Source organism: Torulaspora delbrueckii, chromosome 6, assembly GCF_000243375.1.
Source record: "Torulaspora delbrueckii CBS 1146 chromosome 6, complete genome".
In the NCBI taxonomy this organism is placed as follows: domain Eukaryota; kingdom Fungi; phylum Ascomycota; class Saccharomycetes; order Saccharomycetales; family Saccharomycetaceae; genus Torulaspora; species Torulaspora delbrueckii.
Genome location: NC_016506.1, coordinates 792,931 through 807,435, shown reverse-complemented (window position 1 = coordinate 807,435; position 14,505 = coordinate 792,931). Strand labels below are relative to the sequence as shown.

General features: G+C 41.5%; 8 protein-coding genes across 8 annotated transcripts; 5 read left to right on the top strand and 3 right to left on the bottom strand.

Moving 5' to 3' along the window:
* Positions 1 to 25: 25 nt before the first annotated feature.
* YCF1 (ATP-binding cassette glutathione S-conjugate transporter YCF1) lies at positions 26 to 4,570 on the top strand (the record flags this gene model as incomplete). Its single annotated transcript, XM_003682404.1, has 1 exon — positions 26 to 4,570. One exon carries the CDS (start codon positions 26 to 28, stop codon positions 4,568 to 4,570), a length of 4,545 nt encoding a protein of 1,514 aa, XP_003682452.1.
* A 126-nt stretch (positions 4,571 to 4,696) lies between these two features.
* On the bottom strand, positions 4,697 to 5,980 carry HOG1 (mitogen-activated protein kinase HOG1; the record flags this gene model as incomplete). Its single annotated transcript, XM_003682403.1, has 1 exon — positions 4,697 to 5,980. The coding sequence occupies one exon, from the start codon at positions 5,978 to 5,980 to the stop codon at positions 4,697 to 4,699; it is 1,284 nt and encodes a 427-aa protein (XP_003682451.1).
* A 929-nt stretch (positions 5,981 to 6,909) lies between these two features.
* Positions 6,910 to 7,302, top strand: CCW12 (Ccw12p; the record flags this gene model as incomplete). The annotated part of the gene is made up of 1 exon (XM_003682402.1): positions 6,910 to 7,302. The coding sequence occupies one exon, from the start codon at positions 6,910 to 6,912 to the stop codon at positions 7,300 to 7,302; it is 393 nt and encodes a 130-aa protein (XP_003682450.1).
* A 323-nt stretch (positions 7,303 to 7,625) lies between these two features.
* Positions 7,626 to 8,156, bottom strand: AHP1 (thioredoxin peroxidase AHP1; the record flags this gene model as incomplete). The annotated part of the gene is made up of 1 exon (XM_003682401.1): positions 7,626 to 8,156. One exon carries the CDS (start codon positions 8,154 to 8,156, stop codon positions 7,626 to 7,628), a length of 531 nt encoding a protein of 176 aa, XP_003682449.1.
* A 255-nt stretch (positions 8,157 to 8,411) lies between these two features.
* Positions 8,412 to 9,800, top strand: TDEL0F04260 (uncharacterized protein; the record flags this gene model as incomplete). Its single annotated transcript, XM_003682400.1, has 1 exon — positions 8,412 to 9,800. The coding sequence occupies one exon, from the start codon at positions 8,412 to 8,414 to the stop codon at positions 9,798 to 9,800; it is 1,389 nt and encodes a 462-aa protein (XP_003682448.1).
* An 823-nt stretch (positions 9,801 to 10,623) lies between these two features.
* TDEL0F04250 (uncharacterized protein) lies at positions 10,624 to 12,186 on the top strand (the record flags this gene model as incomplete). Its single annotated transcript, XM_003682399.1, has 1 exon — positions 10,624 to 12,186. The coding sequence occupies one exon, from the start codon at positions 10,624 to 10,626 to the stop codon at positions 12,184 to 12,186; it is 1,563 nt and encodes a 520-aa protein (XP_003682447.1).
* A 103-nt stretch (positions 12,187 to 12,289) lies between these two features.
* FIN1 (Fin1p) lies at positions 12,290 to 13,063 on the top strand (the record flags this gene model as incomplete). The annotated part of the gene is made up of 1 exon (XM_003682398.1): positions 12,290 to 13,063. The coding sequence occupies one exon, from the start codon at positions 12,290 to 12,292 to the stop codon at positions 13,061 to 13,063; it is 774 nt and encodes a 257-aa protein (XP_003682446.1).
* Positions 13,064 to 13,093: 30 nt separating this feature from the next.
* Positions 13,094 to 14,278, bottom strand: REX3 (RNA exonuclease; the record flags this gene model as incomplete). The annotated part of the gene is made up of 1 exon (XM_003682397.1): positions 13,094 to 14,278. The coding sequence occupies one exon, from the start codon at positions 14,276 to 14,278 to the stop codon at positions 13,094 to 13,096; it is 1,185 nt and encodes a 394-aa protein (XP_003682445.1).
* Between the last annotated feature and the right edge of the window lie 227 nt (positions 14,279 to 14,505).

Sequence of the window (14,505 nt, the reverse complement as noted above, 5' to 3'; positions counted from 1 at the left end):
TATTACGCAAGTTCCAGCGGTGAGAATGAACGATAGCTCTCAGCTGGGAGGTTGGGCCTGTAAGCTGTGTAAATCAGACGAAGGTTTTGGCCCGATTTCTTTTTATGGTGACCTTACTAGGTGCTTCATTGATGGAGTCCTGCTGAATCTGATCGCCCTCTTGTTCCTTATTTTTGGTACGAGAGAGTTATTTGTGTTATGCAGAAAGAAGCACCCTGGTGTTAAGTATAGGACTGATTGGATTTTAGTGTCCAGACTTTCTCTAGTGGCTTTACAAATCCTTTTCGTTTCATTGGCGGCTCTGAGCTCGTCAAAATCTGCGCTCCAAGATTCTGTTTTGACCAGTCAGTATATCCTAACTGTTTTATCCCTCTTTGATGCACTAGCCTTGCATTATGTGGAATACTACAGGTCGAGAGTTGCTAATACAGTGCTTTTGTTCTACTGGTTGTTTGAGGCTTTGGGGAATTCTACAAAGACTGTGAACTTTTTAATCAGACATTTCTACGAGGGAGATTGGCCTTTGGGACATTCTGTCTTTATATTCACACTGTTCCAGAGCATTAATGCATTATTAATTCTATTGGTTGAAGCAGTGCCTAGAAAGCCGTTGCTTCCCTACCAGATAATTCAGGAGCATACTTCTAGGAGAAAGGAAAATCCCTATGATACTGCAAATATCTTCTCAAGGCTCTCGTTTTCCTGGATGACGGAGTTGATGAGAACTGGTTATAAGAAGTATTTGGTGGAGACGGACTTGTACAAGCTACCTGAAAGTTTTGGAAGTTCTGATTTATCCGAAAAGTTCGAACATAATTGGCAACAACAGGTGAAGCACAAACCGAAACCCTCTTTGACGTGGACCCTGTGGATCACTTTTGGTAGAAAGCTAGTGATTGCAGCTTTATTTAAATTTGCTTTCGATATCTTAGCCTTCACACAACCTCAATTGCTCAGAATACTGATTAAATTTGTCACGGATTACAATGAAGAAAGGAAGGAAAAGCTCAACCCTATAATTCAGAGCATTGATGCTATCAACAAGTATACGAAAGAACTTCCAATTGTCAGAGGATTTATGCTATCTATTGCAATGTTTTTGGTCAGTTTTACACAAACTTCGATCCTTCATCAATACTTTCTTTATTCGTTCAACACAGGAATGAATATTAAGAGTGCACTTACTTCCACTATTTACAAGAAAGCCCTGGTTCTGTCTAATGAAGCCGCAGACATGTCATCAACCGGTGACATTGTTAATTTGATGAGTGTTGATGTTCAAAGATTACAGGATTTAACCCAGTATTGTCATTTGATTTGGTCGGGTCCATTTCAAATTTTGTTGTGTTTGGTATCTCTTTACAAACTGCTGGGTAGGTCGATGTGGATCGGTGTTATCATTCTTGTTATTATGATGCCCTTGAACTCTATGTTAATGAGAATTCAAAAGAAGTTGCAAAAGGTTCAGATGAAGAACAAGGACGAAAGGTCCCGTTTAATCAGTGAGATTTTGAATAATATCAAGTCTCTAAAACTGTATTCATGGGAAGCGCCTTACAAAGCGAAATTGGAACATGTCAGAAATGACAAAGAGTTGAAGAATTTGACAAAAATGGGTGTTTACATGGCCCTCACCAGTTTCCAATTCAACATCGTGCCCTTCCTTGTGTCATGCTCGACTTTCGCTGTGTTTGTATACACAGAAAAGAAGCCATTAACTACAGATTTGGTCTTCCCAGCTTTAGCGCTGTTTAACCTTTTGTCTTTCCCACTAAATGTCGTCCCCATGGTCTTGACAGCCTTCATCGAAGCATCCGTCTCAGTCAACCGATTGTATTCTTTCTTAACAAACGAAGAACTGCAAAAGGATGCTGTCCATCATTTGCCTAAGGCACAAAAAGCCGGTGATGTTGCCATCAAGATAAGTGATGATGCCAATTTCCTATGGAAACGTAAGCCCCAGTATCAAGTCGCTCTTAAAAATATCAATCTAGAAGTTAAGAAAGGTGAGCTTGCATGCGTTGTTGGTAAAGTTGGTAGCGGTAAAAGTGCTCTGGTTCAAAGTCTCTTAGGTGATTTGTACAGAGTGAAGGGTTACGCTGCTGTTCACGGAAGCACTGCCTACGTGAGCCAGGTCCCATGGATAATGAACGGCACGGTGAAGGACAATATCTTATTTGGCCACAAATACGATCCAGTATTTTATGACTTAACAATCAAGGCCTGTGCGTTAACTATCGATTTGGGTATTTTGCCCGATGGTGACCAAACAATGGTTGGTGAAAAGGGTATTTCGTTATCGGGAGGTCAAAAGGCTCGACTTTCTCTTGCTAGAGCCACATATGCAAGAGCGGATACTTATCTACTTGATGATCCTTTAGCCGCGGTTGATGAACATGTTGCCCAACACCTGATTGAACATGTTCTTGGTCCTCGTGGTTTATTGAAGAGTAAAACAAAACTTTTGGCTACAAACAAAATTACCGTGCTGTCGATTGCTTCCTCCATCTCTCTTGTTGAAGGCGGTGAAATCATTCAACATGGCTCATATGAGGATATTTCGAAGGATTTGGATTCTCCACTGTCCAATCTAGTCAAAGAATTCGGTAAGAAAAAGACCTCGTCGTCTGCAGATTTGACTAAGGCATCCAGTTCCGTAAGTGTTCCAAGTGTTCCCGTGAAGGATGAACTTGAAGTATTGCAAAAATTGAATGATCTAGAGTTTGATTCTTCGGAAAGTTTGAGAAGGGCAAGTGACGCGACTTTAGTTAGTATTGATTTTGACGATGATGAAAATTCAGCTACTAGAGAGCATCGTGAACAGGGAAAAGTCAAGTGGTCTATCTATTGGGAATATGCCAAGGCATGTAACCCAAGGAATGTTTTCATCTTTTTGTTTTTCATCGTTCTCTCGATGTTCTTATCTGTGATGGGTAATGTGTGGTTAAAACATTGGTCAGAAGTGAACTCAAAATACGGTGCTAATCCACATGTTTCTCGATACCTTGGCATATACCTTGCATTGGGTCTCAGCTCAGCTCTCTCGACATTAATTCAAACGATTATTTTATGGGTTTTCTGCACCATTCGTGGTTCCCGCTACCTACATTCAATAATGGCCGCTTCTGTGTTAAGAGCTCCAATGGTTTTTTTTGAGACTACACCAATTGGTCGTATTTTGAACAGATTCTCGAATGATATTTACAAAGTGGATGAACTCTTGGGGAGAACCTTTGCTCAATTCTTTGTAAATGTCACCAAAGTTTCTTTTACTATCATTGTGATCTGTGTTACCACATGGCAATTCATTTTCCTCATCCTTCCTATGATTGTTCTTTACGTCTACTATCAACAATATTACTTGAGGACATCAAGAGAGCTTCGTCGTTTGGATTCGGTTACCAAATCGCCTGTGTATGCGCACTTCCAGGAGAGTTTAGGTGGCCTTTCAACTATTCGTGGTTATGATCAACAAGACAGATTTACTCACATAAATCAATCTCGTATTGATAACAACATGAGTGCATTTTATCCCTCTGTCAATGCCAACCGTTGGTTAGCGTTCAGACTCGAGTTTATTGGTACAATCATTATCTTTGGTGCCGCTTCTCTGTCAATGCTCAGATTGAAAGCCGGCAGTTTGACACCCGGTATGATTGGTCTATCCTTGAGTTATGCTTTGCAAATTACGCAATCGTTGAATTGGATCGTGAGAATGACTGTGGAAGTGGAGACCAATATCGTTTCTGTTGAAAGAATTAAGGAATACTCTGAGATCAAGAGTGAAGCACCATTAGTCATTGAAGATCACAGACCACCAGCCGATTGGCCCTCCAAAGGTGACATAAAATTTGAACATTACTCGACTCGTTACAGAGAAAATATGAACCTTGTGTTGAAGGATATCAACCTGCATGTGAAACCCCAGGAAAAGATTGGTATTGTTGGTAGAACAGGTGCAGGTAAATCTTCATTGACCTTGGCACTCTTTAGAATAATCGAAGCCGCTGAGGGACGTATAGTAATCGATGGAGTTCCAATCAACGAGATCGGTTTACATGATTTGAGACATAAACTATCTATCATTCCTCAGGATAGTCAAGTCTTTGAAGGTACGGTACGCGAAAATATTGATCCAACAAATCAATATTCCGATGAAGAGATATGGAGAGTATTGGAATTATCACATCTAAAAAACCATGTTCTCAGTATGAGCAAAGATGGATTAATGACCCGCTTGACTGAAGGTGGAGCGAACCTGAGTGTAGGTCAGAGACAACTAATGTGTCTTGCCCGTGCGTTATTAATCCCATCTAGGATCCTTATCCTAGACGAAGCCACAGCAGCTGTGGACGTTGAGACCGACCAAGTGATACAGGAAACGATACGTACTGCGTTCAAAGATAGAACGATCCTAACGATCGCACATAGATTAAACACCATCATGGACAGTGATCGAATACTAGTATTGGATGCTGGTGAAGTACGTGAATTCGACACGCCAGAGAACTTACTAAAACAGCAAGGTTCCATCTTTTACTCATTATGTAGCGATGCTGGCCTGGTATAGATTCATAAGTCTTTATTTACATTTTTCAACCATTTAACCATTAGTTGATACAAATTGAAATTCAGAAAGCGTTGTAAAGAAAATAAAAATAAAAATAAAAATACATAAGAGTTATACGCTAAATATTTACTGTTGGAACTCATTTGCATAGTGAACCGCTTGGTTACCATAATTAGTGATTGCATCATTAGCGGAATCCCTAGCCGCCTTTGATTTTGAATTTACATTTGACAATGAATTTGAATTTGAAGAGTTTGAATGAGCCTGAGCCTGAGCCTGAGCCACAGCAGCAGCATGTGCAGCAGCTGCAGTTGCAGCTGCCACCTGGTCGTCAAAAGTAGCCGAAGTATCGATTTGACCATCGCCCCCACCGATCTTGTGGAAATCCAAAATCTCAGAGTACATCATCACACGCCAAGTATCAACCGGTAGGTCAGCGTCATTGAAATTCCAATCGAATTTCGCATCTGCTACCGGTTCGTCAGTAGGATCGTGATATGGCGCCAAATACGGATGCACCAGTGCATCAGCGGCGGTGATTCTCTTCTTTGGATCGAACACCAGCATTTTCTCCAACAGATCAACGGCTTCGGGCTCTACGGTCTTGAATCTCTCTCTAAAAGGCACGGGATCACGATGGGGCAAAGAAGTCACAAATTTCAGCGTATTTTCAGAACATATCGTATTGATAACATCTTCCGGTGGCGAACCCAACAGATCCGTAATGATAGAAAACTGATGAACATGATCCTTACCAGGGAACAAAGGCTTCCCCTCTGTCATCTCCGCAAAGATACAACCAGCAGACCAAATATCAACTTCCACGTCGTATTTTTGCCATGTCAACATAATCTCCGGAGCCCTATAGTAACGAGTAGAAACATAACCCGTCATCTGCGGATCCTGAATCCTTGCCAATCCAAAATCGCAAATCTTCAAATCACAATTCTCGTTTATCAAAATGTTACTAGGTTTCAAATCCCTATGAATCACACCGGCTGAATGCACATATTTCAGACCTCTTAGGATCTGGTAAAGAAAATACTGAACAAACTGTTTTTCCAGGGGACGAGTCTGCAAAAGACGGTGTAAATCAGTCCCTTGCAACTCAGTAACGAAATAGATATCTTCCAGCGGAGATAAGAAGATATCCTGTAGACAAATTAGATTTTCATGTCTCAAATGTTTCAGCAATTTCAATTCACGGTACGTCCTCTTGGCCAAGACAGCAGTCGAGAAAGGTTTCATAATTTTTTTAATCGCAACGGGTTGTTGAGCCAAAGTATCAGTAGCGGAGCAAACGAGCCCGAACGCCCCCATACCTACAGGATTGAGATCTGTGTAACGGTTTGTGATCTCGAAGACCGTACCGAACACTTGAGTCCTAATAAACTCTTCATGAGTTGCCATGATTAGTGGCTTTTGCGAAGCAATTGGGAACTTTTACTTTGTAGAAGAAGTTTCTATCTATCTATCTATCTATCTATCTATCTATCTATCTATTAGAGTAATTTGAAATTTAACTTTTCAGTGTCTACTACACTCACTCACTCACTCACCTACACTCTCCGCCACTACAAGCAAAAAAAAAAAAAAGACCGGACAACTAAGAAGGTCACCCAGCATTCTAAAACCAGATCACGTGATTGAACGCCACTCTATTACTTACTACCTATCACTCACCAATCAAGGGTTTGAGGTTTGAGGTATACAAAACAAAAGCCATCAAGATCTACGTCACTTTGAAATGTACGTCAGTAGTATACGGTTGTACATCTACTACATATAGAATGTTATACTAATACTAGATTTAACCTGCAACGCCGCGCATGAAAAATAGAGATACAAGTAGTTAAGAGCCGTCGATCAAAAGATCGGCTGATACCGATTCTTCCAAACATCAGGACACCAAACGCGTCCCATTTCCCCCACGAAAACATCCCACCCTACGGCCGAGAGAAAGCTAGGCGAGCCGAGTTATTATTAGCAATCTGTCAACAACGCGACGCGGTGGCCAGACCACGAAATTCGCATGGCTGGTCGCGTTTTTTTCTTGCCGGATCTCTTTGGTAAGCCCAGCAAGGAAAGAGAAAATTTTTTTTTTTGCTGCTTCCGGGAGGGGAAAGAAACACACACACACACACGGACACGGGGGGAGAGGGTGTTTGCGGTGGATCTCAGTGGCAAATGGGTTTGATAGGTATATAAGAGGGGCTTGGCAGCTATGTTCTTGTAAAAAGTTCTTTCTTCTCTCTCTCTCTCTCTTCTTTTTAGTAATAGATCCAAGAAATTAATCTTCTGTCATTCGCTTCCTTAACTTTCGAAACAATCAATTAGAAATGCAATTCTCTACTGTCGCTTCTGTCGCTGCCATCGCCGCTGTTGCCTCTGCTGCCGCTAACGTCACCACCTCGACTGCTCACAAGGAGTCTACCACTTTGGTTACCATCACTTCTTGTAAAGACCACGTCTGTTCCGAGACCGTTTCCCCAGCTTTGGTTTCCACTGCTACTGTCACCGTCAGCGACGTTGTCACCCAATACACCACCTGGTGTCCATTGGAGACTACCACTGCTGCTCCAGAGTCTCACGCTAACACTACCACTGCTACCACTCAAACTGGTGAAACCACCTCTCACGAGATCACCTCTTCTTACACTGGTGGTGCTGCTGCTAAGGCTTTGCCAGCTGCTGGTGCTTTGTTTGCCGGTGCTGCTGCTCTATTGTTGTAAGTTTAAGTTTTTGGACTTATTTTCTACGACAATTTTGGTTTGGTAGTTGCTTGATGCAATACTTTTATTTCAAATTTTTGGGGTTTAATAAAGAACAATTTAATCTAAATTGATTTTGTTTCCTGATAAAATTCAAGGTCAATTGTATAAAAATGTATAAGATCTTTTATTGTTTCTAGTTCGTTACGCAATACAAGACTCCAATGAGTTTTAATACTCGTTGGGACCACTAATAAAAATAATAATATTAACAATTATAATAATTGCAATAAAAAGTTTAAAATTTTGTTAAAAAACAACTATACACACACAGCTTATACTTATTATAAGTGAGCCAAGACACTTTCAACAGAAGAGACGGTGACTTCGGTTGCTGGGTTCTTTTCCTTACCGACGTAAGTGACGGAACCGTTCTTGACGACTGCAGCCCATCTGGTACTCCAGTAGACGTCATCGCCGATTGGCAAATCTAGACCCAAGGACTTGACGAAATGGCCACCGGCGTCACTGGCAAACTTGATGTGGTCAGTGTTCTTGACACCTAGGCTCTTGGCCCAGGCTTGGTTGGCAAATGGGTTGTCAACAGTGATGACAACAACTTGGTCCACGTTCTTGTCCTTGACCAATTCGTTCAAGTAGCTGATGTACTCTGGGATGTGGTTGACAGAACAGGTAGGAGAGAAAGCAGCTGGGGCACCGGTCAAGACAACAGTCTTGTTCTCGGCGATGAACTTGGACCATTCAACGGTTTGAGGCATCTTACAGGACTCAGAGTCAGAGTTCTTGTCATCGATGGCGATGTATTGGAACTTGAAGTTTCCAGTTGGTAGGTTTTTGTTCAATAGATCAGACATTGTATTTATTCTTTTTTCTTGGTTCTTTCTTGATAAATTGTGAGAGTTGAGTTCTCTTCTTTAAACATGGCAATTGCTTGCCCTTTTATACATTTTTACCTTTTTCCCTATAGGGGCGAAGGGTGATCTACACATTCGCTTAGTAATTCTCAGCTAGGCTCGCCAGCTGGACAAAATCAGCCATTTGATGGATATATATTGGCAATTGGGTGCAGAGTTAGAGCAATTGGCTCATAGGGTTGTCACCACGACACAATGCAGCAGTTTGACCCTATGATTCCGCGGTTGCTGCCCGCAGAGGCGATGTATTCAATTCAGGTCGGCACTAAGTTGTTTAAAGTTAGTGGAGCCTCATTGAGCTCTGATGGACCAAGTTATTTCACTGACAAGTTTTCAAGAGAACCTCAGCAAGCTGGTGAAGTGTTGTTTATCGATCGGTGCTCGGATACTTTCCAATTGATTTATTTGCATCTGCAAGGGTATGTGTTGGATATTCGAGATGAAATGCAATTTACAACGTTGGTGTCCGATGCGATGTATTACAATTTACCACGACTGCGCAGGTCATTGCAAGATTACGATTACCTGTTTGCGAATGTGAGTGGACGTACTTTTAAGATTGCAAAAAGTTTGTTTAAGCGTGAGGGAGATTCGTTTAATTACTTTACTTTGACCTCGGATCGGGTGTATGCTGACTTGGAGAGTGTTTTCATCGATAAGCAACTACTGCGGCCTCCGCCACAGGAACCGTTGTACGTGTCCAGATCTGCCGACTTGTTGCAAGACTTGCTTCAATGGTTAGGTGGCGCTACAATGGAACTCGATGACAGTCGGAGAGCTTCATTGGTCGCAGAGGCTCGTTATTATCATTTGCAAAACCTCGAGCAAAGGTTGCTAAAAGCGCAACTTTCGTATAATCCCCTGACGGGCACGGATCATATCATGATGAGGTTACAGGATCTACAGGAAGGTCATTTTGAATTCCCTGATCATCAATTGACTCCAGCAGCAGTTTCTTTGCAAGAAAATTGTTGCTCAGATTCGACTACTGAGAGTACACCGGGTCTCGAAGGTCCACTCCCACAATTGAAGCGATTCAAATCCAATCCTTCGGTAGAGAAATTGAAAAAAAAATGGAACTTTGCCTGTTACAAGAGACCTTTTGTCGATCAAAAGGCTCATGAATTGGTCTTCCAAATTGATCCTTCCGACTGCACACTTGTGTTTAACCGCAGGAACAAGATTATCCATTTGCAATTGGCAAGCCAGAGTGCCAAGCGGTTTGAGAAACTATTCTCGAAACCCCTTAAGGAGATTGATATTAATCTCGCAAACTACAAGGTAAAGGATCAAGGCCAAGAGCCTAAGTATGGACTGCCGGCTTGTATATCTATCGCAGACTTTACAGTTAACGGCATGAAGTGTCCACACGTCACTAGACTCGTAGCCGAGGGGAAATGCGACGAGCGAGTAATCGATTTCGCCGACATGGATCAATTAAATTACTGTTCAGGCGTGCAATTACATCTCACGAAATCATTGTGGAAATTTGGAGTAAACGGCAGTAACCTGATACTGATCGCATTAAAGGCAGAGGCCTTCACAGGAATCAAGGAGTATTGCAGGACATTGGAATATTTATGAAATTTGTATTGTTAAGCATAGCGAGGGTTCGAACCCGCGACACATATTCGGCTTGAAAAATCTTTTTATGAGAATTACAGAGGTTGTTGACGAGTGATAGGGCTCCTTCAAGATAATTTGGAGTTTTAAGAGGTGAAACTGTAAAAAAAATCAATAAATCTCTTTGTAAAACGGTTCATCCTTATGCAGGGGAACTGCTGATCATCTCTGTATTGTTTCAAATTGACCAAATGTCCACGAAGGGTTACTTCGGGACGCCGAATTAAGTTTAGAAAAAAGATATCACAAAACTTAGTAGACGTCAATCGTCTTTACCTCGAAGATTCACAAGCAAACGACAACAAATTATAATTGGCCAGCAATAAAAACAGGCCATCGGCATTGAGAGATCTCCTCACGTCATAGTACACTATTGCAAGGGTGATGTGTTCATTGTTTTTCCCTTCATGACTCTCTAAATTTCACCTACGGTATCAAAGGCAATAAATATTGTAATATGGAATTCTTCAAAGCAAAGCTTTAATAGGTTACTTGTAAATAATCTTGTATTCTTTCCGTGTCAGAGGAAAAAAGGGATAAGTCAGCCAATGCTCTCTTTCATATCTTTTGATTCAGTCAAGAAAGCTGGGTTGTACCTATCATTCAAGCCATCATTCATTATTAAGTTTGATTTAATTTTGAAATTAAGGTCCAACGGTCATTTGTTAAACCCTACTGATCTTTCAATAATTCTAGGACTGTTGTCGCGAAATTCATAATTTCATGATTTGATCTGGATTACCTAATTTCACAGCGTTAATAAAAATAAAAAGAATGATCGATAATGATTGATTGCCTCCCACTTAATTGCTTCGAGCAAGTGGTCAAGTTTTTACCTCAAGAAGATATAATCTCATTGACCTATGCTTCTCGTGAGTTGTACAACAGGACGGTAGTCTATCTGTACAGGAACATTCACCTTAACGAGAAGCCAGAATTCAAGAGCGATTTGGAATTGCCAAAAATTCACAATTGGTCATTGCTTTGTATCCCATGGTCGTCCTCTCACAAGAGTTCAGCGGAAAGAAAGTTGGAGTCATTACTAAGAAGCTTCGAGTCTAACACAAAGCTGTGCGATAATGTCAGGAAGATCCTCTGCTCGTGGCATTTGGCCGTTCCTACTCTGATCAGAATCATCAGCCTTTTAGGTAGATATGCTACAAAACTACAGTATTTTGAAGGATACCTCGACCAAGAAATCATGGATGCGCTAGCCATTCTTGCACCAAGGCTCAAATCGCTTGTGATTGCACCTCCAAGGAAAGTACCAGCAAACAAGGCCATGGCTGACTATTACAAAAGGATGAACTCCCTTATAGATCACTATGATTGGTCGAGGATATCAGATCTCACATTGTATGCGACAGCTTGTGTTGCCAGGCCCAACGTGCCGAATCTGCTCAAGATTCGCAGCCTCCATTTACATCTCCGGCCAGACACAATCGAGGAGGCTTGTTTGGAGCCTTTTTACTCGTTGTTCGATACAACAGCTCTCGAAGACCTGTTTATCACATCATGGTATAAGGCGAGAGACGACGAGATCAATCTATATGAGATATGGCACTTGTACGAATTTCATAAATTCCACAACATTAAAAAACTGACATTAACGTCTTTGCAACCAGATATGGAATATCTAAGAGGCTGCTTCGAAAATTACGGACGGTTAGAGAAGTTAACTGTGGACTATTTGCTTGATGCAACGGTTGATGCTTCAACGATAAAATGTCTACGACGCGCTCATTGTTCCCAGACCTTGAAGTGCCTAGACATTAATACCGATATGCTTAGTCCTCCATTACTTACAATCGACGAATCTGGTGACAAGTTTGTCCCAACAATGAATTGCCAATGCAGTGACTGTCGTGATACCTTTAGTCAAATCATCAGGAGGAAATACTTCCCTAGTTCCGAGAAACTATCTATTAATGGGTTTTCAGATGTCAATGCTAGGCATTTCACACTGCAAATGTTCAGATTGTTCCCTATCTTGCCGCACCCTCTAATTATGGGCGAGTCTCCTGCAATTGCCTACGTTACCTATTCATTGCAAGACCATGCCGACAAAGTGAACGAGTTATTAGCGTGTGGCAAATCCCATTCTCGTAGGATCACAGCAGATGATATCAGACGCCTGTATTACGCACACCTTCATTCATTGAAGAAGACATTCGATTATTATTTGAAGAGTTTTCCCAACTTGCAATATTTTACACTAAATGATATTCCAACGCAGATAACTCAAGTCGATGAGCAACAGCGTTGCAATATACCAGTATTTTACTCACAAGGTTATCGAAGTAACCAGACTTATGAACTTGTAAGTGATGAATCTTTGTTTCACTAAGGATTTTATTTAATTACTGTAGATTCCAGTTGATACGCGATATAACAAAACGAAGCGTAAACAAAACAAATGCATCGAGAATACAAGATCTCTCAACCAGGATATGGTAGATAGACAAACAACCCGTATTCTACGTGACATAAACAATTTGATGGAGCCACCATCGACGGAACGACTGCACCAGAGTAACGTGTTTAAAAGGCTCAGTACATCACCTTCCAAAGCTTACGCAAACGATCTCTCGAAACCGCCGGTGAGGATGTCACCAGTCAAGAGAAGCCCTAGCAAGAGTGGTAATCAATTGACCCCAAAGAGGCTTGCTTCACCAGACTGTTTGAAAAACGACGTCTCCAAGATAACACAAAGCATGGATCGTCCATATTTCGAAAAACACGGTGGGAATCCAAAGATTGAGGATAGCGGATCTGTTACCAACCTCGTGTTCCCAGCCTCACCAACAAGAGTCACTTTCAGTAATGAAAGAAAGATTGGAGGTGATGGATCGCTTAGTAAACTTAGATCTCGATTTACCAATGGGCTACTGTCGCCTCAAAGAGGGGCCAATATGCCGAAAACCGAGTTACAGGGCAAGAATCTCTTCAGCAAACTCGAGAATGACGAACAGATCAATGATTTTACAACCAGTCCAAAGAGGCGTTTAGAAAATTTGGAAGAAGAAGCGATTTCATCCAACAAGAGGAAGCAAATCAAAAAGACAGTTAAGTTTGAATTACCTGCATCCGATGAAAATGAAAATCTACGAAAACAGGTACAAGATTTGAAGCACACTCTGTCAAAAGTGATAGAGCATCAAAATGAGATGGAAGTTCGCCTAAAGCTCGTGGAGAGCCAGCAGTACGACAAGAAAAAATCATGATAATTGTTACTTCCCCTTTATAGATTTCCACTAGTCCCAATCCTTTTGGTCCAGAGGTATGCCATTTTTCACTTTGACTACGTCCATGGTAGCAATCGCATCCTCTGAACTGTCATGCTCACCAGATTGAATCTTTCGGCTCAAAAACTCAAAAGCCAGGTTCTTGAGCGATACCTTGTATTTCCCCTTCGAGTATAGGATTGCTGTGTCGATTATACTGCGATGAATTATTCTCATCACATTTAAATCGTTCTCCAAGCCGTGTCCTATCAAGATACTATTGGCATTGATGAGGTTAGGTGAAACGACTTTTTCCATTGCATCATGGTAGGTCAGAGATAACTGCTTATCGATATCACTAACACCACTGAACTGGGTATTTAGGTCGATGACTTCTCCAATAGGCTGGATTATTTCGTCAAATAAGGTCTTTGAGGTGAAAAAATCTACTACAGTTAATCTTATCATTTCATATCCGAGCGATGTGAACCCCATTTCGCAATCTAGAGCCAGCACATTTTCCTCTCCCTCAACTTTCCACGTTTTGATGAATTCAGAGATCTCTGATAATGACTCTACGGCCTCTGATTTGAAGACATGGTGCTTGTTGGTCTTACATCCCAACCGAAGGAATGATGTGGAAGCAGTAGTCTCACCGCAGCAAGGATACTGATAGGTCCTATTGGCTTTGTCAAATTGTTTCTTCGAGTCATGATATCGACATAAAGTTTTTTCCATAATATTGGATCTTTCAAATTTAGTATTACATCTCACGCATGTCTCGTGGACAGCTAATACAGAGTCCTGAGCAGCCCCGCTTGACACAGAACTCATGTTATAGCCATTCTTTTCCAACACGGAAATCTCGTGAAGCAAAGCCCTGAGTTTCTCCATCGCTGTTGCTTTCGTCACATTCTCACGTAATGGTTTGGCTGCACTAACTATCGGTTTCTGAGCTATCCTTATCTTACTCAAATCACCCTTATGCTTGGTCAAATCGCGAAATAGAATACTCATATTGAATCTATAGCTTTGTGCAGATGCACTGGTCTTGGCAACTCGCCCTTCGAGGCCAATGGCCAGCTTATGGGTACTTTTACTCGGATTGGGCCTTACTTTCTGTAAATGAGCTACGAGTTTCTGCAATATCTTATACCGGTCCTGATAAGGAGCCGGCTGGCTCACTAGGTCCATCGGACGCAACGAACTACTCATAACGGGCCTAATAACCTACCGAATGAACGCCGCAGGACAGCTTTCAGGGCTTCAAGTAGATTGATGACGAGCTTAAATTTATACTATTCATTTTTCACCATCATAAGCCACGGTGAAAATTTTAGAAGGCGATGAGCAGCCCGATGAGCTTGAAAAATTCAAGAAGACTAATTTTATTCAATAAGTCACAGTGTGGAAAATCCCAACTAAGCTAGATTAGGTGGCTG